Raw genomic sequence first — 27,311 nt, forward strand, 5'->3', positions numbered from 1 at the left:
CAGGAACTGGATTTGGGTGTGCTCCCTGGACAAGCAGCTGGATGATGTCTTGTACTTGTTGGAGAGACTGCAAGTACTGTAATAAATTCACTTGAGAGATTTCTGCTAAATGGATGTCTAGGCATCCTAGGCAGGATAGGTGGAGCCCTTCTCTACATAATTTCAAAAGGTGTAAACCTAGCTCGGTAAGGGGTGCATCTTACTTTAAGAAGGGCTAAAGGAAGTAGTCTCATCTAATTCTAACTAGTTTCTAGAATTAATTTTGTAAGAGTATTTTTTAGGGTGCAGTTCATGCATTCTACTTGTCCAGAGCTGTGGGGTCGGTAGGCCCAATGGAGCTTCTATTTGATGTCTAATGCGTTGCTGACTGACTGAACTACGGATGAGGTGCAGGCTGGCTTATTACCAGACCTTATGACAACAGGCAGCCTGTGTCTTGGGATGATTTCATTTAGTAAAAATTTAGCTACTCAAGTGGCAGTTTCGTTTCTGGTGGCAAATGCCTCAGTCTACCTGGAAAAGGTGTCTACTACACCAGGTGGCACTTATACTTTGCCCGGTGTGGTTTTATCTCTGTAAAGTCAATTTTCTACCTTTCTCCTGGTGAGTCTCCACAGAGACGGAGGCCTGGGTTGGGTTTGGGACCTTGCTTAGAGTTTAGTTGAGCACAAGCTGTACACTGGAGAGCTGCTTGGTTAGCTAAGTCCTGAGGGTGGGGTATCTTGAAACGATTCCTTAGTAGCTGGATGAATTTTACTCCTCCTAAATGGGTGGTAGAATGTAGATGATTGATTAGAGTTTTTCTGAGGGCTCGAGGTATGAAGACTCTGGAAACAGTAAGAATCTATCAACTTTCTTGATTTGTATTAGATCTGAAGCCTGTTTGTCTTCTTCTGTGGAGTATTTTGGGTGATTTGGCAAGTTGGGTTGTGGAAAAGACATGGCAGGCCATAGGACTAAGGGCACGACTGGGAGCTGAGTGGCTTCTTGGCGTGCAGAGTCTACTCTTTGCTTACCACGGGCAACGGCTCTGTCTTCTCTTTGATGTGCTTTGCAGTGAATTACAGCTACCTTATGAGGAAGCCAGACAGTTTCACGCAGGGATAAAATTTCTTCTTTGTTTTTAATAGTCTTTCTTGTTGAGATGAGTAGCCTACACTCTTGATAAATGACTCTATGTACATGTACAGTAGCAAAGGCATACCTGCTGTCAGTGTAAATGTTAATACATTTGCCTTTATTGGAGAACTTGAGTGAGGGTGAGCGATCAATTCAGCCTTCTGGGCTGAAGTATTTGTTGGCAATGCCTGGGCTTATAGCACTTTAGACTCCATGGTAACGGCCGCACCAGCCTTCCATACTCCTTGTTCGAGGAAGCTACTACTATCTGTAAATAAGGTGGCGTCCACCTTCTTTAGATGCAAATCTTGGAGATCAGGTTGGCCAGTTTCCATAGTTTCTAACAGTTCTTGGCAATCATGGACAGGTGTAGCGAAGTCTGGATCAGGAAGTAAAGTAGTTGGATTTAAACACCTTGTGGGAGGGAAAGTCAAATGAGGCTGATCTAACAATAAACTCTGATACTGCAGGATGCAAGAATTAGACATCTATTTGCTAGAAGCACTTTGTAGCAAGGTCTCTATGTCATGTGAAGCTGTAAGGGTTAAATTTTGGCCTAGAGTCAATTTATCAGCCTCTTGGACCAGGCTTGTGGTTGCTGCTATGGCTTGCGGACAGCTTGGCCATCCAGAGGCCACAGGGTCCAGTCTCTTAGACAAATAGGCTACTGGGCATCTCCAGGGTCTTAAAGTCTGAGTGAGCAACGCTTTAGCAACTCCTTGGCTTTTATGAATAAAAAGGTGAAATGATTTTGAGATATTAGGGAGGGCTAGAGTGGGGGCCTCAGTTAGTGCCTTTTTCAGGTTTTGGAAAGCCTGTTCTACAGTGTCAGTCTAAACTAGTGGGCCATTCCTTCTGGTAGCAGTGTACAGGGGTTTAGCAATTTCTATGAACCTTAATATCTACAGGCGACAGTATCCTATGACCCCCAGGAATTCCCGTACCTGTCTTTTGGTGGTGGGAGTGGGGATTTGTAGGATGGCTTCCTTACGAGCACCGGTGAGTGCCTGTTTTCCTCTGTTTATTTTATATCTTAGGTAGGAGGCTCTGGGAAGACAAAGCTGGGCTTTTTTGGCTGAGACTCCATACCTGAGTTCCTGAAGAAGGTAAAGTAGGTCTTTGGTATGTTGCAGGCAGCTGTCAGTAGTTTCAGTAGCTAATAAAAGGTCATCTACATATTGAAGAAGAGGACAATTAGGGTGTTTGTCTCAAAATGGTACAAGAGCTTGTTGGAGGGCTTCCTTAAAAAGGGTGGGGGAATTTTTAACACCTTGAGGTAACTGAGTCCAGGTCAATTGGGTGGTGTCTTCTGAGCCAGGATCTGTCCATTCAATGGCAAATATAGGTTGACTTTTGGGGGCTAGAGGAATAGCAAAGAAAGCATTTTTTAAATTAAGGACAGTGTACACTGTGTGTTCTGGTGGGAGCAGGCTGAGTAAAGTATAAGAGTTAGGGACTGTCGGGCAGACAGTGACTGTCCATGTGTTAACTTCCTTTAAGGCCAGTAGTCATTTGTTGTGGGTTTTTGGACTGGCAAAAATGGAGTATTCCAGGTGGACTGACATGGTGTAAGTATGCCAGCCTGTAACAGTCACTGAATATGGAGATTGATTCCTTTCTTAGCCTGCTGACTCATAGGATATTGCTTTACCTGGACTGGCAAGGCATTGGCCAGGAGTTCTACTACTACTGGCAGATGGTGCATAGCCAGTCCCGGGGGGTTTGACTCAGCCTAGACTTGAGGAAAGAGAGTCTTTAAGTCCAGTAGGAGAGGATTAGTTTTATTTTCTGGCAGTTGTGAAGGTGAAACTAAGAGATATTCTTCTGACAGAGGGATGGTTAGCAGGATCTGGGCAGTGGGAGGTGTTGTGTCTCCTAGCATGAGGTGAGCTTGTTGGGCTGAGAAGGAAACAGATGCCTGCAGCTTGTGGAGCAGGTCTCATTTTAGCAGGAGAAAGGGACACTCTGGGACCACAAAGAATGAGTAGGTTACTCTTTTCTGTCTTAAACTCATCTCTCATGAGTGGGTGACAGAATATTCTTGAATAACTCAACTAGCATTCTGTACAGCCACTTTCTTACTAGAGACACTGCCTAGGGGCATCTGTAGTATTATGTATTCTACCCTGGTGTCAATTAGGAAGCATATGGGCTGGCCCCCTATTGTGACGGTCACCATGGGCTCCCAGGGGCTAAGTGGAAAGGAGCCCTAGCCCTGTCACTTATCAGATTCCTCTGCAGCGGGGAGGGTGAGGACTTTTTTCTCTTCTGATTTTTCCTCTGGCCTAAATGGGCATTACTTTTTCCAGTGTCTTATCTGCTTGCAATAAGTACATTGGTTTTTCTCCAGGGGAGCCCGCTCCTCTTTCTGGCCTTTTTGGCGGGGACCCAGGGTTCCTTGACCATTTTTCTGTGACAGGGGCCTTTCCTTCTTGACTTCCTGAATAGCAACCACTATGATTTTTGCCTGTATTTTTGATGCTTTGTCAGCGGCCTTTTCAGCTGCCTGAGCTGCTTGTTTCTGCTTTTCAAACTCTTGGTTGTCAAAAACCTTTTGGGCTATCTTTAAAAGCTGACCGATGTTCATCTTGGCAAATCCCTCTGGCTTTTGTAATTTTCTTTTAACGTTGGGGGCTGCCTGAGCCACAAATGCCAAATTAAGAGCATGGCTATTTTTGGGAGTTGTAGGGTCAAAAGGGGTGTAAGTCTGATAGGCCTCCTGGAGGCATTCTAAAAATGCTCCTGGTGACTAGTTAGGCCCCTGGACAACTTCAGTTGTCTTAGACAAATTTATAGGTTTTCGAGTGACTCCTTTGATACCTACAAGGAGATATCACTGAAAATCATCTAAAGTTCTCCTTCCACCTAAGGAATTTGGGTCCTAATTAGGCAAAATTAGGTAGAGGGAAAAACCTCTTCAATTTGGTCTCGGGTTTCCTCTTCTGGCCTACTAGCTGTTATAAGGTAATACTTTCTGGCCTCCCTTTGGATAGCTCCCTCTGTTCAGAGGTGAAGGGGTAAAAGGAGTTGCTGACAGTCATCCGAGGTGGGGCAGTGAGTCCAGAGCATGGACTCCATTAGTGAAGTCAAAACCTGGGGATTTTTAGAAAAGGGGGGATTATGAGCCTTCCAGTTGTACAGGTCAGAGGTAGAGAAAGGGGCATAAACTAAGAAGGGAGCTGAGCACTCTTCACCTGGAGGGATTTGAACCTCTCTCAGTGGGAGGAGGGGGTGGCTACCTCCTCCTGCCTCTACAGCAATTGGGAGGCTATCGGCAGAGAGCTCATTGGAGATGTAGTCAAGGAAACAAGGGAAGAAGCCAGGGGAGCAGGAGGGTTATAGGGCGGTGGAACTGGGAGAGGAAAACTTTCTTCTTCTTCAGAAGGAGGCAGTACAGGAGGAGCCGAGGGGACTGAGGGTCGGGGTAAAAATACAGAGCAGCTCAAGGGACCTTGGAAGTGGGATCATGAATGACACATGAACGGAGTGAGGGAGGAGGGCTCCGGAGCAAATCTAGCCATTGATCAATGTAGGGAAACTGATCGGGGTGACCGGGGCTTCCAGTAATGACCTGCCTGAACAGCTGTGGGGTTAAATGACCTTTCTGGGGGCCACCTGGTTCCATACTGTGGCCATTCTACTTCACAGAATGTCCAGAGTTTGCCTTTTTTCAGGCAGACTCCATAATCCTCTGAGAAGCCTATAGAGAAATTCTACAACATACACTGGAGAGGACTCCACTCTTTACAGGGCCAGGAAGAGAAGTTTCCTATTTTAGAGGCAGTTTAATAAGGGTGAACAGAGATATTAAACCTGGCACGGACAGAAAGATTCACAACTTGGGGGGCTGGCGTATCAGAAGAACAGAAATACAATCAGAAAGAGCAGGAAAACCACCACAGCTAATACTTCTTGCCACATGAAGTTGGTTTTCTTAAGCTTCAAGATTTAGGGAGGAGGAGTAGCGGCTGACCCAAGGCCTCTTTGGCCGGCTGGACCTCCTTCCCTTGAGCTATACCCGAAGTATTTTTGGTGTCTGCGTGATTCAAAGGCAAAAAGTTCAAACTCAGCCTTTTCTTTCAAGGGTTTTAGGAGGGAGAGCAGGGCTAAAGTTTAGAGGCTCTGGACTTGCTGTGACACAGGAAAACGAGATGTGCCGGGTAAGGGATAAGGATGAGGAGGAAAGGGACCACTCGGATCTCTCCTAAGGTAGGAGAGTAGCCATGGGGAAACAGAATAGGAGTCCAGAGGGAGAAAAGGAGTAGGAGCCTAGGCTTCTCTGCACAGTCTTCTATTCAAAGGCAGGGGAAACGTTACAGGATGACAGAAAAGGTGGGCAAGGAGGTCTGCAGCATGACTATTTTGGACCTACCACTGATCTAATGTGGAGGCAGTCCAGTTACTAGGGCATGGGATGTGGCAATCTAAATTCCAGCAGCCTTTATGGTGCCAGAAGTTCTAAATGGGTGAGTATTTCCCACTCCTTCCTGTAACAGCACTTGATTTCTTTCTGACAAAAAAGGCAGGACTGGGACGGCCAGCCCAAATGACTGATGAGAAATTTGACCTCCTGTGGTAGAGAATCAGTACTGAGGACCTTGAAGAAGTTCTTTCCCAGTCACCTTGGGCAGTATCGGTGACCTGACATATGAAACTTAGACACTAAATGAGATGATAGACACCAAGCAGGACAATCAACGTAAAACAAACAATAGACCTTAGGGTATATAAACAATTATGGCAGTTTTTATTAGACAGACAAAGGGGTGTCCCGTGATGGGATCAGTCAGGTGCCCGCCTGGCCGCTCCCCCTGAGGGGACTCAGGCTCCTCTTAGCACTGGCAGGCTGGTATAAACCCCCGGCTCGGATCGAGCTATGCCTGATGCTGCCTTAAGCCTTATGAGGTCACCACGGAACAGCAGGCCAGGGCCCACTCAAACTCCGTAGCTTTCGCCATGGAGCTACAAACTGGAAGTTCAAGCACAAGCCCTTGACTTCATCATCCACTCACCATTCACACAGTTTATAACAGTTTTTTCTTATTCTGAAACAGAGGTCTCCAGGAAACTGGAACTTGAAAAGGAGGAGAGATAAGCAGAGAGGAGAGAGAGACAGAGACAGAGACAGAGACAGACAGACTAGTCTTTAGTGGAGAGACTGGCCTGCCAGAAACCAGGACTCAGTCTTCCAGCATCCTGGAATATGGACTGAGTCAAGAGAGGGCCCCCATCAGGGCCACTTCCCTCCCAGAGAGACACAGAGATGCCTCACAGAAAAGCAGGACTCTGTCCTCCAGCGTCCTGGAATGTGGGCAGAGTCAAAGAGGGAGGGTCCCTGTCAGAGCCACATCCCTCCCAGAGAAACAGAGTCAGATCTGACTTACCTTCCCAGGACCAGAGAACTCAGGAGTTGAATTTTTATGGGCACACACCAGTGGTCGATCCGTTCCCCTCTGGAAGACAGGGTCTTATGGGGCCCTGGAACATCTTCGGGGTGCCTCCCCTATAAGTCTGCCCTCAGTCTGGGGGAGCCTGGAATGCGTCCGGCTCTCGCACGGTGGCAAACATCTCACTGGGGCCTCCAAATGTTGTAACCAAGCGAGTTGTAGAGAACCGCCACATTTTGAAACAAATTAGAGTATTTGATTAGCTGGCGACCCAGAAGCAGCTAACGCCTAAAATTCTCTCTGCCCTGAGGAAGAGGTTAGTTTTGTTTTTATACCATGGTCTAAATAGGGGAGGGGGATTTTAGCTGAAGCAATTTTTACAGAAGCAGAACTGGCAGTAAGTTAAAAAATTAATTGGTTACAAATGCAGTTACTAAAAAACAAACAATTCTAGGTGCAGGGACTTAAACTATCACAAAGAGATAAACGTAGGGGTTTTGGGTGATCTTATCAGCAGGTGTGTTCCTGGATCTGCTTTGAGTCAGTTTTACACTACCTATGCCTGGAAGGAGGTGAAAGGGGTTACAAGTGAAGAAACTAAAATGGAGTCTGTCCGACTCTCTACTGGGAGAGAGCCACTCAGTTTAAAACAAGGTAAGGTATCACATGACTACTGAAGATAACTCATATAACTCAAATTATATGCTCTTTGTTATTTTGTTCCTGGCATAATTTACTTAACATAATGTCCTAAAGGTTTATCCTGTGTGTGTGTGTGTGTGTGTGTGTGTGTGTGTGTGTTGCCCAGCTAGTCATAAACTCCTGGGCTCAAAACATTTTTTTGCTTCACCCTCTCAAACTGTTTGAATTACAGGAGTGAGCTGCCACACTGGCCCTAAAGGTTTATCTTTATTGTAGCATGTGACATAATTTCCTTTTATAAGGTATAATTATATTTCATCGCATGTATATGTTATTTTAAAAATCCATTTATATGGCTGGGTGTGGGGGCTCAAGCCTGTAATCCCAGCACTTTGGAAGGCAGAGGTGGGCAGATCACCTGAGGTCGGGAGTTCCAGAGCAGCCTGGTCAACACGGTGAAACCCCGTTTCTACTAAAAATACAAAAATTATCTGGGTGTGGTGGCACATGCTTGTAATCCCAGCTACTCCAGAGGCTGAGACAGGAGAATCACTTGAATCCCGGAGGCAGAAGTTGCAGTGAGCTGAGATGGTGCCACTGCACTTCAACTTGGATGACAGAGTGAGACCCTGTCTCAATTAAACAGAAAAAAAATTCATTTACACATCAAAAAATCATTTAAGCAGCTTCCAAGGTTTGATTTTATGAATAATAAGATTATCAACATGAGTATGCAACTGTTACTTCCAGCTTCTGCTTTGCATATATAGACATTTTTTGTATAATATGCCAAAAAAAGGGTCCAAGTTTTTGTTTTTTGTTTTGAGACAGAGTCTTGCTCTGTTGCCCAGGCTGGAGTGCAGTGGCATGATCTTGGCTCACTGCAACTTCTGCCTCCTGGGTTCAAGCAATTCTCCTGACTCAGCCTCCCGAGTAGCCAGGAATACAGGTACGTGCCACCATGACCAGTTGATGTTGTATTTTTAGTAGAGATGGGGTTCTCATCATGTTGGTCAGGCTGGTCTCAAACTCGTGATCTCCAGTGATCTGCCACCTGAGCCTCCCAAAGTGCCAGGATTACAGGAGTGAGCCACCGGGCCCAGTCCCAAGATTTTTTTTTTTTTTTTTTTTTAATTTAAACATTAAGCTCTCTGGTGCCATTTGTTGGAGAGTCAGTCCTTTTCACATTATTTGGTCATGGTAATGACCATGCAACTAAAAGCTGGAGCTTCTGCTCTTTTCATTTCTGGAACATCCTGTCCATGAGTACCCTCAGATCCACCTCATGCTACCTGACCCAGACAAATGCCAGCCCTGACCGCCTCCCTGCCCGAAGCATCCTGCACCTGGAGGTCCTGTCACCTCTCTTTCTGTGTAGCTGGCTTCCTCCTCTGGCTCCTTCAGCTTTCTTATTCCTGGTTCTCATGGTTAAGCATCTGGCTTCTTAGAGACGCAAGAGTAGAACAGTTTCTTGGGTCCTGAACAGATGAAGTGACCAGGACAAAACCTGTCAGTAAGTAATATTTTGTAATATGTTAGTTGATTTTTTAAATATTAAGCTAACGCTAAATTTGTGAACAAATATTACCTGGTCATGGTATGTACTCATTTTCATATGTTGCTGAGTTAATTTGCTAGTGTTTCTGAAAATTTCTGCATCTACATTTATATGGGACATTGTTCCATAGTCTTCATTATTTCTGATTCTTTTGTCTGGTTTTGGGATCATGGTAATCCTGGCTAATAGATGAATTGGGAAATGTTACCTCTTCTATTGCTGACAGTTTTTGGGGGAAATTGGTATCAACTTTTCATTAAGTGTTGGTAACATTTAAAATTTAAGCAACTTGACACTGAGCTTTTTATGTAAAAACATTTTAAGTAACCTTTTTACTTTACTTGTTATATGGCTATTTATATACTCCATTTAATTGTAGATATAATAAAAAGTGTGTGTATATATAAATGTACACCTCTTAATAGAATCTATTTCTTCAGTGTACTTCTGTAATCTGTGACTATCACATTTTCTAATTTCATAGTATATTATTAAAATTCATATTCTAGTTACTTGACATGAAATAATCTGTAATAAAATATAAAATAAGACTTTAACACTATTAAAAAATAACTCAAATGTTTCTCCATTGTTAGCATGAGAATATAACTATAATTGTGTTATTTAATTCTCGTGTTTACTGTGTGAAACAAATGAGTTACTGAATAAAAAGAAAAAAAGCAAAACTGCTATTTGACCTTGGAATTAATAAATCAGGCAAACCAATCTTCTGTATTTTTATCAATATTTAGGCATGACAGAAAAATGAATTTTAATAAGAAAAACAAAATATTATATTTAAAAACGCTATGAACAAAAGAGAATCTGACAGTCACAGTGATTAGCATATAGGATATGCAGTGTAAGACATTATCTAAGCCATTGAACATTTATAGGCTTCACACCTAAGAATTTAAAGTGACTATATCAAAGATTCATTGAATAAAAAATAATTACTCCTTTTAAAAGATTATGTTTTTAATCAAAATATAATAATTGCATGTATTTGTTGGCTACAATGTCTTTTTTTATTTTTAGATTGAATCTCTTTCTGTCACTCAGGCTGGTGCAGTGGTATGATCTCAGCTCACTGCAAGGTCCGCCTCCCAGGTTCACACCATTCTCCTGCCTCAGCCTCCCAAGTAGCTGGTACTACAGGCACCCCCACCATGCCAGGCTAATTTTTTTTTTTTTTTGGTATTTTTAGTGGAGACAGGTTTCACTGTGTTAGTCAGGATAGTCTTGATTTCCTGACCTCATGATCTGCCCACCTTGGCCTCCCAAAGTGATGGGATAATAGGCATGAGCCACTATGCCCAGCCAAGAATATAAAAGAGCAATTGAAATTGAAGATGAAGCCAGGCACGGTGGCTCACACCTGTAATCCCAGCACTTTGGGAGGCCGAGGCAGACAGATCGCCTGAAGTCAGAAGTTTGAGACCAGCCTGGCTTAACATGGTGAAATCCCATTTCTACTAAAAATACAAAAAAATTATCCAGGCGTAGTGGCAGGCACCTGTAATCCCAACTATTTGGGAGGCTGAGGCAGGGGAATCACTTGAACTTGGGAGGCAGAGGTTGTAGTGAGCGGAGATCATGCCAGTGCACTCCAACCTGGGGACAGGAGTGAGACTTTGTCTCAGAAAAAAAGAAAAAAAAAAAAAAAAGGAATTGAAGATGAATAAGTTCAAAGTTGAAGGTTGTAGATCATATAATCTTTTTTTCTTTTCAAATGTTTATTTTATATACAAAGAACTATCATGGTTTTTCATTGAGTAGATGCTTTGGATAATCCTTTAAAGGAAGATCATAGATCATTTAGTCCAACGTAATGAAACCGATATCCTTCATGTACTGATGGAAACATCGGAGGCACATATGGAGGCCATATTTCTGGATCAGACCATGCCGGTTTGAACAGATGCAACAAGAGTGAGAACCCTGGCCTAATTTTCACGGGTGGCTCCAGTACAGCTGCTGGTGACCCATCTTGCTCTCAGGAGTGCAACAAGGTAAAGAAAAGGATCATATAATCTTATATAAAAAACCATAAACCATGTGGTAAACCTGTCTAGGCTGGGTGCGGTGTCTCAGGCCTGTAATCCCAGCACTTTGGGAGGCCAAGGCGGGTCTATCACCTGAGGTCAGGAGTTCAAGACCAGTCTGGCCAACATCGAGAAACTCTGTCTCTACTAAAAATACAAAAATTAGCTGGGCATGGTGGTACATGCCTGTAATCCCAGCTACTCGAGAGGCTGAGGCAGGAGAATTGCTTGAACCCAGGAGGTGGAGGTTGCTGTGAGCTGAAATTGAGCCATTGCACTCAAGCCTGGGCAACAAGAGAGAAACTCCGTCTCAAAAACAACAACAAAAAACTCTGTCTCAAAAACAACAACAAAACTGTCTAAGCTAATAAATAAACTCAGTAAGTTAGCAAACCGGTAAATTAACAAACAAGTATAAGTTATGGTTCCATACACTGAAAACAAACTGACAAAGTAGAGGAAGAAAATTATTTTATTTACAATAGCATTAAAATAATAAATTTTCAAAAATGAATTTACCTAATGAGATAAACAATCCTTACAATGAGATATATAAAAAATGAATTATAGAAGAGACAGACTTCAGAATATCTATGCCAACAGATTGAAATAATAAATGTTAGTTAAAGTGTCATGTCATCCAAAGCAATCTATAGATTTGATAAACTCCCTATCAAATTTCCAGTGACATTTTCTTCATGATAATGGAAAATACAATTCTAAAATGTATATGAAACTACAATAAACTTTGAACAGACAATACAATCTTGAGAATTTACATTTAACAGAGTTTAATTGAGCAAAAAACAATTTTCAAATTAGGCATCCTCTAAATTCAGAGTAGGCTTAGCGACACTCCAGCACAGACACGTAGTACAAAATGACTTATGGACAGAAAAACCAAAATGACATACAGAAAATGGAATTAAGGTACAGAAACACCCAGATTAATTACACCTTGAGACTCACTTTATTTGAATATGGTTTGAATAGTTGAAATCCTCATATTGGCAAAAACACAGTGGTTGGTGCTGTCACGCGTGTCCGTGTGAAGAGAGTCCACCAATAGGCTTTGTGTTAGCAACAAGGCTGTTTATTTCTCTTGTGTGCAAGTGGGCTGAGTCAGAAAAGAGAGTCAGCAAAGGGAGATGGGATGGGGCAGTTTTACAGGATTTGGGTAGGTAGTGGAAAATTACAGTTAAAGGTTGTTATCCTTTGTGAGTGGGGACAGGGTCACAAAGTGCAGGGTTGGGAGATCATGAGACTCATTGTCCAGGGGAGGAATGTTGGGGTGGGGCAGGAACAAATCACAATGGTGGAATGTCATCTTTTATGGTTCTTCAGTTGCTCCAGGCCACCTAGATATATACATGCAGGTCACAGAGGTTATGATGGCTTAGCTTGGACTCAGGGGCCTGACATTCCTGTCTTCTTATATTAATAAGAAAAACAGAACAAAATAGTGGTAAAGTGTTGGGGCAGTGAAAATTTTGGGGGTTGGTATGGAGAGATTATTGGTGATGTTTCTCATGGCTACTTTGAACGAGATTAGGGGCAGCCTGGGAACCTAGAGTGGGAGAGATTAAACTGAAGAAGATTTTTGAGGTAAGAGGTGATATTTTGGGGTTGTTAGAAGGAGCAATTGTCATATAGAATGATTGATGATGGCCTTGATGTCATTTTGTATGAATTGAGGAACTAAATGGAAGACACAAGGTGCAAATAAGAGGAGAAAAATAGGTATTAAAGGACTGAGAATTGGAAGGACCCAGCATATCCAATTAGAGAGTGCCCAAGGGGGTTCAGCATAATTATTTGCTTGATTGGTGAGTTTTGGGGCTCTATCCTTCATTTTTTTATATGTTGTTATATACCAGGCCAGATTAATTAAGGTAAAAATAACATTCTTCATTTAAAAATATACAAAGTCCCCTTTTCTAGCAGTGAGTAAGTCAAGGCCTTGGTGGTTTTGGAGGAAACAGAAATGCTAAGCCAGCAATTGTTTGTTAAAGAAGGATTATAGAGGGCTCAGAGAGAGTGAGAGAGATTGATAGTGTGGTGGAGATAGCTGGAGAGAGGTAGAGGGTGGCATAAAAATGGGAACAAGAATAAGAGTGAGTATAAAAGTAAAGAATAGGACTTTATGAGGGTGAGAGTATTGGAGGGTTCCCTGTTAGCAAAGATTATCCATTCCAAGAGGGAGTCAAAAGTGGTGGATTGGGGAGAGTACCCGGTGATAACTGCTACGATGGTTTGGAGGATAAGTGTAAACTGGCAGTGTAAACAGGGGCAGGGCATTTAAGACTAGTTGAGAATGGTGAATAGGAGTATGACTAGACAGAAGATAGCAGGGATGACAAGTTTTTGGGGTGCAGTCCAAGTTGGGGAAGTGACTGTGTAAACCCCATTGTAAACAGTTAAAGTAAGGAAGAAGAGACCTAATAAAAATGAAAGCATGTATTAGGTTTATAAGGATTACTATTATCCTTTAGGAATGTAGGTGAGTTTAAGGGAAGTAGGGGTGAATACTTCCAACTTCCAGGAGGAAGAGGAGAGACTGTCTGTCTGACGGTCACAGCTTTATTCTGGAGTGGTGAATCTAATGGGGGAGGGTCCTGCAGATGGATGGCAGTTGGGGTACTATAGATGATTAACTAGGGTCTGGTCCGTTGAGGCTGTAGAGTTTGAAGGGTCAGACTCTTAACAAGAACTGATCGTCCAGCTAGGGTATCTTCACATGGCTGGGTATCTGGAGTAGGCAAGAGAAGACTAGCAGCCTGGAAAATTTCCTGTCTGGCCTGCTGGAGGACTGGAAGATAGTAGCCTAGAGGGCTGGTGTCCGGGATGAGGTTGGGGCTGAGCAAGAAAGTGTGTCCATATAAGAGTTCAAATGGACTGTACCTTTAGCATCTCAAGGACAGGCTCTAATTCTGAGAAGAGCAAGAGGTAAAAGTGCTGTCCAGTCCTTTTTAAGTTGGTGGCTGAGCTTGGTGAGGTGTGTCTTTAAAAGCTCATTAGTCCTTTCTACCTTTCCTGAGGATTGAGGATGGTAAGAGGTATGAAGGTTCCACTGAATACCAAGAGCCTGAGAAACTGCTAGGATGATTTAACTAATAAAGGCTGGTTCCTTATCAGACTGTTTAGAGGTGAGAAGGCCAAACTGAGTAATTATGTCTGACAGAAGGGAAGAAAGGACTGCAGTGGCCTTCTCAGACCCTGTGGGAAAGGCCTCTACCCATCCAGTGAAAGTGTCTACCCAGACCAAGAGGTATTTTAGTTTCCTGACTTGGGACATGTGAGTAAAGTTAATTTGTCAGTCCTGGGTAGGGGCAAATCCCTGAGCTTGATGTGTAGGGAAGGGAGGAGGTCTGAAAAATCCCTGAGGAGTAGTAGAATAGCAGATGGAACACTGAGAAGTGATTTCCTTGAAGATAGATTTCCACAATGGAAAGGAAATGGAAAGGAAACTAGCACTAAGAGATGTGCTAGTGGCTTGTAACCTACATGGAAGAGGTTATGAAATGATAACAGAAGGCCAGGTGTGGTGGCTCATGCCTGTAATCGTAGCACGTTGGGAGGCTGAGGTGGGTGGATCACAAGGTCAGGAGATTGAGACCATCCTGGTTAACATGGTGAAACCCCGTCTCTACTAAAAATACAAAAAAGTAGTCAGACACAGTAGCAGCCACTTGTAGTCCCAGCTACTCTGGAGTCTGAGGCAGGAGAATGGCATGAACCTGGGAGGTGGAGCTTGCAGTGAGTCGACATCGCACCACTGTACTCCAGCTTGGGTGACAGAGCAAGACTAAATCTCAAAAAAAAAAAAAAAAAAAAAAAAAAAAGAAAAGAAAAGAAAAGAAAAGAAATAGAATGGACCTGTGAGGCTAGAAGGAGATATTTTCCTTGGTCCAAGAACCATTTGCCTTGAGTGGGGAAGGACTGATAGGTGGAAACTTCAGTGGGAGAGTAATGACTGATGAGAAGGAGAAAAACTCACCATGAGGACAGAAGTAGGAATACTGGCTGCTTCTTTAGCTGTCTTATCAGCATAATTGTTGCATCTTTGAGAAACATGCTTTCTTTGAGACCCAGAACACAATAATGGGTTGTGGAGGGAGGTATTGAGGATAGGAGAATATATGGGTTTGGCACCACGAGGTGGATAGGCAAGACAATTTGGTTGATAAGGCAAAGATTCTGGAAGACTTTAATCCCTTCAAAATCTGTTGAGGGATGGGATACTGGTGTTGAGCAGGATAAGGGTGATTAGGTTTTAATGGGACAGTCATGTGTGTGTGATTGGTTGCCAGGGAGGGATTAGAGGTGTCCTATACTTGTGGGTTAAGGTGGGGGGTATACAAGAGGAAGACATGAAGGAGGCTTTGGGTTGGGGAGAAGAGCAGCAATATGTGGCTGCCGTCCAGGAATAGTCAGGGTAGCAGATAATTTTGTTAAAATGTCTTGACCTAATAAGGGAACTGGGCAGGTGGGGATAACTAAAAAGGAGGCATAAAAGAATGTTGTCTGGGGGGCATGCCCAAGATGGCCAAATAGGAACAGCTCCAGGCTTCAACTCCCAGCGTGAGTGACACAGAAGATGGGTGATTTCTGCATTTTCAACTGAGGTACTGGGTTCATCTCACTGGGGCGTGTCGGACAGTTGGTGCTGGTCTGCGGGTGCAACTCGACCAGCAAGAGCTGAAGCAGGGCGAGGCATCGCCTCACCTGGGAAGTGCAAGGGGGAAGGGAATTCCTTTTCCTACCTGAAGGAAATTGAGACACACAACACCTGGAAAATCGGGTAACTCCCAGACTAATACTGTGCTTTATCAAGGGTCTTAGCAAATGGCACACCAGGAGATTATATCCCACACCTGACCCAGAGGGTCCCATGCTCACGGAGCCTCTCTCAGTGCTAGCACAGCAGTCCAAGATCTAACTGCAAGGCAGCAGCGAGCCTGGGGGAGGGGCACCTGCCATTGCTGAGGCTTAAGTAGGTAAACAAAGCTGCTAGGAAGCTCGAATTGGGTGGAGCCCACCACAGCTCAAGGAAGCCCACCTCTGTAGACTTCACCTCTGGGGACAGGGCATCGCTAAACAAAAAGCAGCGGAAACCTTGGCAGATGTAAATGCCCTTGTCTGACAGCTTTGAAGAGAGCAGTGAATCTCCCAGCACAGAGGTTGAAATCTGAGAACGGACAGACTGCCTGCTCAAGTGGGTCCCTGACCCCTGAGTAGCCTAACTGGGAGACATCCCCTACTAGGTGCAGATCAACAACTCACACCTCACACAGTTGGGTACACCCCTGAGACGAACCTTCCAGAGCAAGAATCAGACAGCAACACTCACTGTTCAGCAATATTGTATCTTCTGCAGCCTCCGCTGCTGATATCCAGGTGAACAGGGTCTGGAGTGGACCTCAAGCAAACTCCAGCAGACCTGCAGTTGAGGGTCCTGACTGTTAGAAGGAAAACTAACAAACAGAAAGGACACCCACACCAAAACCCCATTAGTATATCACCATCATCAAAGACCAAAGGCAGACAAAACCACAAAGATGGGGAAAAAGCAGTGCAGAAAAGCTGGAAATTCAAAAAATCAGAGCACATCTCCCCCTCCAAAGGAATGCAGCTCATTGCCAGCAACAGAATAAAGCTGGACAGAGAATGACTTTGATGAGTTGAGAGATGAAGGCTTCAGTCAATCAAACTTCTCAGAGCTAAAGGGAGAACTATGTAACCAGCTAAAAGAAATTAAAAACCTTGAAAAAATATGTGATAAATGGCCAACTAGAATAACCAATGTAGAGAAGTCCTTAAAAGAAGTGATAGAGATGAAAACCATAACACGAGAACGAAGTGACAAATGCACAAGCTTCAGTAAAGCGACTTGATCAACTGGAAGAAAGAGTATCAGAGATTGAAGATCAAATGAATGAAATGAAGTGAGAAGAGAAGTGTAGAGAAAAAAGAGTAAGAGAAATGAACAAAGTATCCAAGAAATATGGGATTATGTGAAAAGACCAAATCTACGTCTGATTGGTGTGCCTGAAAGTTACAGGGAAAATGGAACCAAGTTGGAAAACACTCTTCAGGATAACATGCAAGAGAACTTCCCCAAACTAGTAAGGCAGGCTAACATTGAAATTCAGGAAATACAGTGAATGACACAAAGATACTCCTCGAGAAGAGTAACTCCAAGACACATAATTGTCAGATTCACCAAAGTTGAAATGAAGGAAAAAATGTTAACGGCAGACAGAGAGAAAGGTTGGGTTACTGACAAAGGGAAGCTCATCAGACTAACAGCAGATCTCTCGGCAGAAACTCTACAAGCCACAAGAGGTTCAGGACCAATATTCAACATTCTTAAAGAAAAGAATTTTCAACCAAGAATTTCATATCTAGCCAAACTAAGTTACATGAGTGAAGGAGAAATAAAATCCTTTACAGATAAGCAAATGCTTAGAGATTTTGTCACCACCAGGCCTGCCCTACAAGAGATCCTGAAGGAAACACTAAACATGGAAAGGAACAACCGGTACCAGCCATTGCAAAAACATGCCAAAATATAAAGACCATGGATGCTAGGAAGAAACTGCATCAACTAATGAGCAAAATAACCAGCTAATATCATAATGACAGAATCAAGTGCACGCATAACGGTATGTACCTTAAATGTAAATGGACTAAATGGTCCAATTAAAAGACACACACTGGCAAACTGGATAAAGAGTCAAGACCCATCAGTTTGCTGTATTCAAGAGACCCATTTCACATGCAGAGACACACATAGGCTCAAAATAAGGGGATGGAGAAAGATCAACCAAGCAAATGGAAAACAAAAAAAAAAAGCAGGGGTTGCAATCCTAACCTCTGATAAAACAGACTTTAAACCATCAAAGATCAAAAGAGACAAAGAAGACCATTACATAATGGTAAAGGGATCAATTCAACAGGAAGAGCTAACTATCCTAAATATATATGCACCCAATACAGGAGCACCCAGATTCATAAAGCAAGTCCTTAGAGACCTACAAAGAGACTTAGACTCCCATATAATAATAATGGGAGACTCCAACACCCCACTGTCAACATTACACAGATCAATGAGACAGAAAGTTAACAAGGGATCCAGGAATTGAACTCAACTCTGCACCAAGCGGACCTAATAGACATCTACAGAACTCTCCACCCCAAATCAACAGAATATACATTCTTCTCAGCACTACATCGCACTTATTCCAAAATTGACCACATAGTTGGAAGTAAAGCACTCCTCAGCAAATGTAAAAGAACAGAAATTATAACAAACTGTCTCTCAGACCACAGTGCAATCAAACTAGAACTCAGGACTAAGAAACTCAATCAAAACCGCTCAACTACATGGAAACTGAACAACCTGCTCCTGAATGACTACTGGGTACATAACGAAATGAAAGCAGAAATAAAGATGTTCTTTGAAACCAATGAGAACAAAGATACAACATACCAGAATCTCTGGGACACATTTAAAGCAGTGTGTAGAGGGAAATTTATAGCACTAAATGCCCACAAGAGAAAGCAGGAAAGATCTAAAATTGACACTCTAACATCACAATTAAAAGAACTAGAGAGGCAAGAGCAAACACATTCAAAAGCTAGTAGAAGGCAAGAAATAACTAAGATCAGAGCAGAACTGAAGGAGATAGAGACACAAAAAACCCTCCAAAAAATCAATGAACCCAGGAGTTGGTTTTTTGAAAAGATCAACAAAATTGACAGACTGCTAGCAAGACTAATAAAGAAGAAAAGAGAGAGGAATCAAATAGATGCAATAAAAAATGATAAAGGGCATATCACCACCGACCCCACAGAAATACAAACAACCATCAGAGAATACTATAAATGCCTCTACGCAAATCAACTAGAAAATCTAGAAGAAATGGATAATTTCCTGGACACTTACACTCTCCCAAGACTAAACCAGGAAGAAGTTGAATTCCTGAATAGACCAATAGCAGGCTCTGAAATTGAGGCAACAATTAATAGCCTACCCACCAAAAAAAGTCCAGGACCAGATGGATTCACAGCTGAATTCTACCAGAGGTACAAGGAGGAGCTGGTACCATTCCTTCTGAAACTATTCCAATCAATACAAAAAGAGGGAATCCTCCCTAACTCATTTTATGAGGCCAACATCATCCTGATACCAAAGCCTGGCAGAGACACAACAAAAAAAGAGAATTTTAGACCAAGATCCCTGATGAACATCGATGCAAAAATTCTCAATAAAATACTGGCAAATCGGATTCAGCAGCACATCAAAAAGCTTATCCACCATGATCAAGTGGGCTTCATCCCTGGGATGCAAGGCTGGTTCAACATTCGCAAATCAATAAACGTAATCCAGCATATAAACAGAACCAAAAACAAGAACCACATGATTATCTCAATAGATGCAGAAAAGGCTTTTGACAAAATTTAACAGCCCTTTATGCTAAAAACGCTCAATAAATTCGGTATTGATGGAACGTACCTCAAAATAATAAGAGCTATTTATGACAAACCCACAGCTAATATCATACTGAATGGGCAAAAACTGGAAAAATTCCCTTTGAAAACTGGCACAAGACAGGGATGCCCTCTCTCACCACTCCTATTCAACATAGTGTTGGAAGTTCTGGCTAGGGCAATCAGGCAAGAGAAAGAAATCAAGGGTATCCAGTTAGGACAAGAAGAAGTCAAATTGTCCCTGTTTGCAGATGACATGATTGTATATTTAGAAAACCCCATCGTCTCAGCCCAAAATCTCCTTAAGCTGATAAGCAACTTCAGCAAAGTCTCAGGATACAAAATTAATATGCAAAAATCACAAGCATTCTTATACACCATTAACAGACAAGCAGAGAGCCAAATCAGGAATGAACTTCCATTCACAATTGCTTCAAAGAGAATAAAATACCTAGGAATCCAGCTTACAAGGGATGTAAAGGACCTCTTCAAGGAGAACTACAAACCACTGCTCAGTGAAATCAAAGAGGACACAAACAAATGGAAGAACATACCATGCTCATGGATAGGAAGAATCAATATCGTGAAAATGGCCATACTGCCCAAGGTTATTTATAGATTCAATGCCATCCCCATCAAGCTACCAATGACTTTCTTCACAGAATTGGAAAAAACTGCTTTAAAGTTCATATGGTCCCAGAAAAGAGCCCGCATTGCCAAGACAATCCTATGTCAAAAGGACAAAACTGGAGGCGTCACACTACCTGACTTCAAACTATACTACAAGGCTACAGTAACCAAAACAGCATGGTACTGGTACCACAACAGAGATATAGACCAATGGAACAGAACAGAGTCCTCAGAAATAATACCACACATCTACAGCCATCTGATCTTTGACAAACCTGAGAGAAACAAGAAATGGGGAAAGGATTCCCTATTCAATAAATGGTGCTGGGAAAATTGGCTAGCCATAAGTAGAAAGCTGAAACTGGATCCTTTCCTTACCCCTTATACGAAGATTAATTCAAGATGGATTAGAGACTTAAATGTTAGACCTAATACCATAAAAACCCTAGAAGAAAATCTAGGTAGTACCATTCAGGACATAGGCATGGGCAAGGACTTCATGTCTAAAACACCAAAAGCAACGGCAGCAAAAGCCAAAATTGACAAATGGAATCTAATTAAACTAAAGAGCTTCTGCACAGCAAAAGAAACTACCATCAGAGTGAACAGGCAACCTACAGAATGGGAGAAAATTTTTGCAACCTACTCATCTGACAAAGGGCTAATATCCAGAATCTACAAAGAACTCAAACAAATATACAAGAAAAAAAGAAACACCCCATCAAAAAGTGGGCAAAGGATATGAACAGACATTTCTCAAAAGAAGACATCCATACAGCCAACAGACACATGAAAAAATGCTCATCATCACTGGCCATCAGAGAAATGCAAATCAAAACCACAATGAGATACCATCTCACACCAGTTAGAATGGCAATCATTAAGAAGTCAGGAAACAACAGGTGTTGGAGAGGATGTGGAGAAATAGGAACACTTTTACACTGTTGGTGGGATTGTAAACTAGTTCAACCATTATGGAAAACAGTATGGCGATTCCTCAAGGATCTAGAACTAGATGTACCATATGACCCAGCAATCCCACTACTGGGTATATACCCAAAGGATTATAAATTATTCTACTACAAAGACACATGCATACGTATGTTTATTGCAGCACTATTCACAATAGCAAAGACTTGGAATCAACCCAAATGTCCATCTGTAGCAGTCTGGATTAAGAAAATGTGGCACATATACACCATGGAATACTATGCAGCCATAAAAATGGATGAGTTTGCGTCCTTTGTAGGGACATGGATGCAGCTGGAAACCATCATTCTTAGCAAACTATCACAAGAAGAGAAAACCAAACACCGCATGTTCTCACTCATAGGTGGGAACTGAACAATGAGATCACTTGGACTCGGGAAGGGGAACATCACACACTGGGGCCTATCATGGGAAGGGGGGAGGAGGGAGGGATTGCATTGGGGAGTTATACATGGTATAAATGATGAATTGATGAGTGCTGACGAGTTGATGGGTGCAGCACACCAACATGGCATAAGTATACATATGTAACAAACCTGTACATTATGCACATGTACCCTAGAACTTAAAGTATAATAAAAAAATAAAAAAAAAATAAAATAAAAATAGTTCGACATAAAGTTTCTCAGAATTATGCAAATATCTGTGTGTTTCCAGAAACAATGGAAAAGGAGTCAGATTGTGCAGTCTATTATATGCCATGAAATGGACTTTAGCTCTCACTGTAAACTTTAAGTAAGATTACCAAAGGGAAACAAGAATTTTTAGAGATTGAATAAAGATAAAGCAAAAGATGCTTCTATGTGAGAGGAAAAAAAATGTTTTTAAAAGCAAAATAAATAAAAAGAAACAGAAACAATTTCCTTTGTAAAACAGCTTCCCAAATTATTTTTAAAACTGGTTTGTTTTTTTTTTTAAATGTAGATTTATTTTCAGTCTTGTCTATTGTATTTACTCTCACCTACCTGGGGGTTTGGCTACCATATCATATGTCTTCACATTCCAAGGCTCTTTTTCTTGCTCCAGACACGTGATCAGGTCTGGCTTTGAGACAGTAATACCTGTTTTATGAAAAATAACATGAATTTTGCTCATATTCTCCAATTACCAACTTAGTAATGCTCTCAGTAAAGAGAATGTAATGGAATATTCTAGTAAATTAAACCCAAAATAATAATTTATAACAAATTTCTATAATATATTGGGCACAGTGGCTCATGCCTTTAATCCCAGCACTTTGGGAGGCTGAGGCAGGTGGATCAGAGTGAGTTTAGGAGTTCGAGACCAGCCTGTCCAACATAGTGAAACTCTGCCTCTACTAAAAATATAAAAAAATGAGCCAAGTGTGGTGGCACATGCCTGTAGTCCCAGCTACTCAAGAGGCCGAGGCAGGAGAATCACTTGAACCCAGGGGGCAGAGGTTGCAGTGAGCTGAGACTGTGCCATTGTGCTCCAGCCTAGATGACAGAGACTCTGTCTCCAAAAAAATTAAAAAATTTAAAAAATAAAGAAAAATTGCTAAATATTTTAAAATATTTTAATTTTATAGGTTTTTAATTTAACTACCTCGTACTAATTCAAAAATTGGTAGTGGTAATGAAATTTTAAGATGTGGGCAATAATAAGTTGCAACTAAATTTCTAAAATTAACCCTAATCTAGACTGAAGAAAACAAATCAGCTCAGGAAAGTGGAAAGTAAAGGTCAAAATAAAACATTTTGAAATTATTTTCTACATGGACAAATCCTGAAGACAACAAACAAACAAACAAACAACAACAAAAAATAACAACCCAGGATCCGAAAGCATAACACTTTTACAAAAATAAGTGAAACTTATAAGGTATATTAGCAATTGTGTATTAAGGTTATCCTCACCCAGGAAGACCAGGTTTCTGTAGTTATCTAACATCACATGTCTATATAAATTCTGCTGCTCAGTGTCTAGACATTGCCACTTCTCCAGAGAAAATTCTATGGCCACATCTCTAAATGTCAACGCTCCCTGAAACACATAAACACACACACATATTTACCAAGTGGCCATGGGCAGAATTTTAAATTTGACTCAAGGTGAAATAAGAGTAAAGATAACTGGGTCTTACTTATAGGGGTGACTGAAATTATCTAATAACTTTCAACACAGAAATATTCTCTCACGTATACTCTAACTCCGAGAAAAGAGAGTGGCATAAGATCCAAAATATCAGTGTATATATGATACTTTTCCAGATGATGAAGTAGGACATGAACAGTAACATGTACATTTTTGAGTGCTATATTTACATCATACAGAAAGAGTTGTATAAACTTTTCAGATGGAAAAGTCATACTGAGTTAGAAGGTGCTGCACAAATTTTAATGTGTACAATAAACTGAAGATCTTGTTAATGCAGTCTGTGACAGAAGGTCTGGAATAAAGCCTGAGTTTCTGGATCTTGGTGTGGTAGCTCATGCCTGTAATCCCAACACTTTGGGAGGCTGAGGCAGGCAGATCACCTGAGGTCGGGAGTTCGGACCAGCCTAACCAACATGGAGAAACCCTGTCTCTACTAAAAACACAAAATTAGCCAGGCATGGTGGCGCATGCCTGTACTTCCAGGTACTTGGGAAGGCTGAGGCAGGCGAATCGCTTGAATCTGGGAAGCAGAGGTTGTGGTGAGCCAAGATTGTGCCCTTGTACTACAGCCTGGGCAACAAGAGCGAAACTCTGTCTGAAAAACAAACAAACAAAAAAACCAAGATCACCAGTGATGCCAATATTTATGGCCTAAGAAGGCTATTTTGTCAAATTGGAGTAATTGGAAGAGTCTGTGGTCTTTTTTTCCAGTTTTTCTGGCCTGTAACAAACATTAGAGCTTTCATTTTCCAAAGGCAGATAAAGACAAAGAAAACATGAGAAAGAAGGGCAGCTGCCAGATTAAATGTGATGCTTTCTGTACATCAGCTGCATAAAGAAACTTACTAATGAAGAGAGAAATAATTAATTCCATATTGAAGAAATCTGTCAGAGAGCTTCATTAATCAAGTGAGTTATTAATATCAACTGGACTAAGACAATTTTTATGATGTGCTGATGCACACAGGACACAGCATCACTGTGGTAATACTGGCCCTCCAAAAGTAAATTACAGCCTGAATTTAACTATAAAGAAACATCAGTTTTATGCAAAGTTCAAAATACAGATATCTCCCATGTTCTATAATTGTTAATAGTTAATAGTTATTTTAAATAGTCTTTCTTTAGCACCCTGGAGAACAAGTATCTCCTAATAATTTTTTTCAGAACTTACTGGGTAATAAATGCCATCCTGTTTAAATAAGCATTTTCTTCATCCTTTTCTACACAGAACTGATGGAGAACAGAGACAGAAGCTCAACATTAAATGGTCTTTATTTTTATGAAGAACCCAGCCTTTCCCCAATAGGAATCTTGAGCATCCACACCGTCCCATGTTCAACAGCCACAAAGGGAACATTTTTAATGATGCAGATTATAAATTCATGGTGAGAATACTGCATGGCATATAAGAAGCCATGATGTACAGAATGTAGAGAAGGCTCTGGTACATAGGAAAGAAATATTTTTCAGAGATCCTTGACAATTATAAGAATTTAAAATGTAGCTACAACAAACTCATTTAAGAGGAAAAGCACAAGTAGAGAATTAAAGTTTTTTAAGTACTAAAGGCATGGCATTCTAGCAGGCAGAATGGACAGAACTCTTACTCCGAGGCATGTTTAGCTGAAAAAAAATCCATTCTTTATCTTCTCCTCTTTCTCTGGAATTTCTTCTCAGATGAGATTTCTGAAAAAAATTACATCTGCATCTGGAGAATATGCCTTGAAAGATGTAAGCACCACATCTTTACCTGCTACCACCACACTCGTAGGCAGGACCAATACAGAAAAATTCTACCCATTTCTGTCCTTTATAACAGAAGATAATCAGGAACAACAAGCTGCTCCACAGATGTAAAAATACAAGTTTCTCCTTTCCTGTCCTCAGGTGTCCTCCCCTGACAAAGACAACAGCAATTTCTGCTACAGTAATAAAAATGTGGGCCACACTGCCCGGTTCCTAAGAAACCCAAACAGAACAGGTTCTGGGACCACCTGTTAATGCAAAGGTGAGAATTAATTATCATAAATGTATCTTGAACCCTCATATTTGATTCTGGCCTCAACTTTGAGTCACATGATTCTAATTAGAAGCCTGGGATTATAACCATTTAAGCATTGCCTCCCCAGCTTTAACAAGATTACAAATCACTTGGTAACTTTGACCCTATTCTATGAAATGTGATTCTGCAGGTTTTGAAAGGGTACATGAATGGGTGTTATAAACAAGTTTTCTATCAATGCTGATGTTTCTCCACCTGGGGTCATTATTAGCATTAGTTAGAGCAAGCAGGCACAGCTCCAAGTTCCTTACACTTAGCAGTCTTGTGACAACACAAATACTTTTGGTATAAATAAGGACAACCAATCTCCACCTTAAAGTATTATAATCTTTGCCAGCTTTAAGTTTACAGAAGAAACAAAGCAACAATGTTTTTTGTTTGTTTTTTTGTTTTTGAATTTAGAAAGCAACAATGTTTAAATCTGCATTTAGAAAACAACATGTACACATGTAGTAATGCAATGTTTATTATTCAAGTACTACATGCTCAATAAGATGCTGCAGGGCACTGTGATAGCACATTACAGGATTTAATCTTAATAACACACTGTGTATTGATACCAAGTGTTCAATAATTCCCAGTATTTAGAAAAATGACCCAGATTTTTTTTCTGTTTCACTGTCATTGACCTTTTTAAAAAATGTGTAGAATAAAAGCTAAACATAAACAGATGAGAGGAATAGAGAAATGAAGAGTATAATATAACTTACAGGAATTTTTATTGTGTTTATATTTACTTCTTGTGGCTTGGGGAGCAACTACTAGCTCTGCAGGAATGGAAAACAAGTTGCTAAATAAAATGTCTCTGCAAGCACTGGTTTTTTATTTGTTTATTTTTTATTTTTTATTTTTTATTTTTTGAGACAGAGTCTCGCTCTGTTGCCCAGGATGGACTGCAGTGGCGCGATCTGGGCTCACTGCAAGCTCCACCTCCCGGGTTCACGCCATTCTCCTGCCTCAGCCTCCCGAGTAGCTGGGACTACAGGCGTCCGCCACCTCGCCCGGCTAGTTTTTTTGTTTTTAGTAGAGATGGGGTTTCACCGTGTTAGCCAGGATGGTCTCGATCTGCTGACCTCGTGATCCGCCCGTCTCGGCCTCCCAAAGTGCTGGGATTACAGGCTTGAGCCACCGCGCCCGGCCCAGCACTGGTTTTAATAATTTTAAAAAGACCCTAAAATTCATGCTTTATATTTCTCATGTATCTGCTTTTCTGTTTCAGAAAATTGTGAGCACCAGCTCTAAAAGTGGAACAGGATTCATCACCCAAAACTGATCTTTTCTAATCAGTTCTGTGAGGTGAGACTCCAGGGTAGGGCCAGACCTAAATAAGGCCTTCAAAAGGGGTGAATCTGAACAGGACTGGGACAGGGAGTGGACCCTAGCAAGAATTTGGTTCTCTACGCCAATGGGGGTATTTCCAGTTTTGTTTATCCTAAGCTTACCTAAGAGAAATTTGTATCTCAGAGTTTGTGTAATTTAAACCTTTTATAGCCACTTCCCTGTCAATTTTATAACATATACTAATAAGCCATTTAAAAAAATCATTTAAGGTTTCCTAGGATAATTTTATTAAAAGATGAATATGTTTTTTTAGTAAGGTAAAAGAAATACAAATAATAATAACAACGCTTCTGTTCATAAATAGTCCTTCAGGTAAAAACACCAAAAGTCACAACAATATAAAGAATGTGGCCGAAATAAAGCCCAAGTTTTTTTGCACACATTTATTTACCTACTATATGATGCATAATTCAACCTTTTATTCAGTTGCTAGTTTTTATTAGTCTGTTCTCACGCTGCTGATAAAGACATACTGGAGACTGGGAAGAGAAAGAGATTTAATGAACTTACAGTTCTATGTGGCTGGGGAGGCCTCACAATCATGGCAAAAGACAAGGAAGAGCAAGTCACATTTTACATGGATAGTGGCAGGCAAAGAGAGAGCTTTTGCAAGAAAACTCCCATTTTTACAACCATCATATATTCTGAAATTCATTCACTATCATAAAAACAGTGCAGGGAACACCCACTCCCATAATTGAAACATCTCCCACCATGTTTTTACCATGACTTGTGAGAATTACAATTCAAGATGAGATTTGGGTGGGACACAGCCAAACTATGTCATTCCAGCCTGGCCCCTCCCAAATCTAATGTCTTTGCATTGCAAAACCAATCATACCTTCCCAACAGTACCCCAAAGTCTTAACTGATTTCAGCACCGACTCAAAAGTCCACAGTTCAACATCTTTTTTTTTTTTTTG

The 27,311-nt window shown here is 41.4% G+C and overlaps 1 protein-coding gene and 1 pseudogene across 1 annotated transcript; both read right to left on the reverse strand.

Annotated features, from left to right (window-relative positions):
• Positions 1 to 10,524: 10,524 nt before the first annotated feature.
• Positions 10,525 to 10,697, reverse strand: LOC117084547 (annotated as a pseudogene).
• A 3,659-nt stretch (positions 10,698 to 14,356) lies between these two features.
• Positions 14,357 to 22,892, reverse strand: LOC117084595 (putative zinc finger protein 730; the record flags this gene model as incomplete). The annotated part of the gene is made up of 3 exons (XM_033213288.1): positions 14,357 to 14,400; positions 21,830 to 21,925; positions 22,742 to 22,892. Coding segments are annotated over 3 exons (291 nt in total), but the record flags the coding sequence as incomplete, so codon positions are not given.
• Positions 22,893 to 27,311: the final 4,419 nt, after the last annotated feature.

This window comes from Trachypithecus francoisi, unplaced genomic scaffold, assembly GCF_009764315.1.
Source record: "Trachypithecus francoisi isolate TF-2019V2 unplaced genomic scaffold, Tfra_2.0 Contig00500, whole genome shotgun sequence".
In the NCBI taxonomy this organism is placed as follows: domain Eukaryota; kingdom Metazoa; phylum Chordata; class Mammalia; order Primates; family Cercopithecidae; genus Trachypithecus; species Trachypithecus francoisi.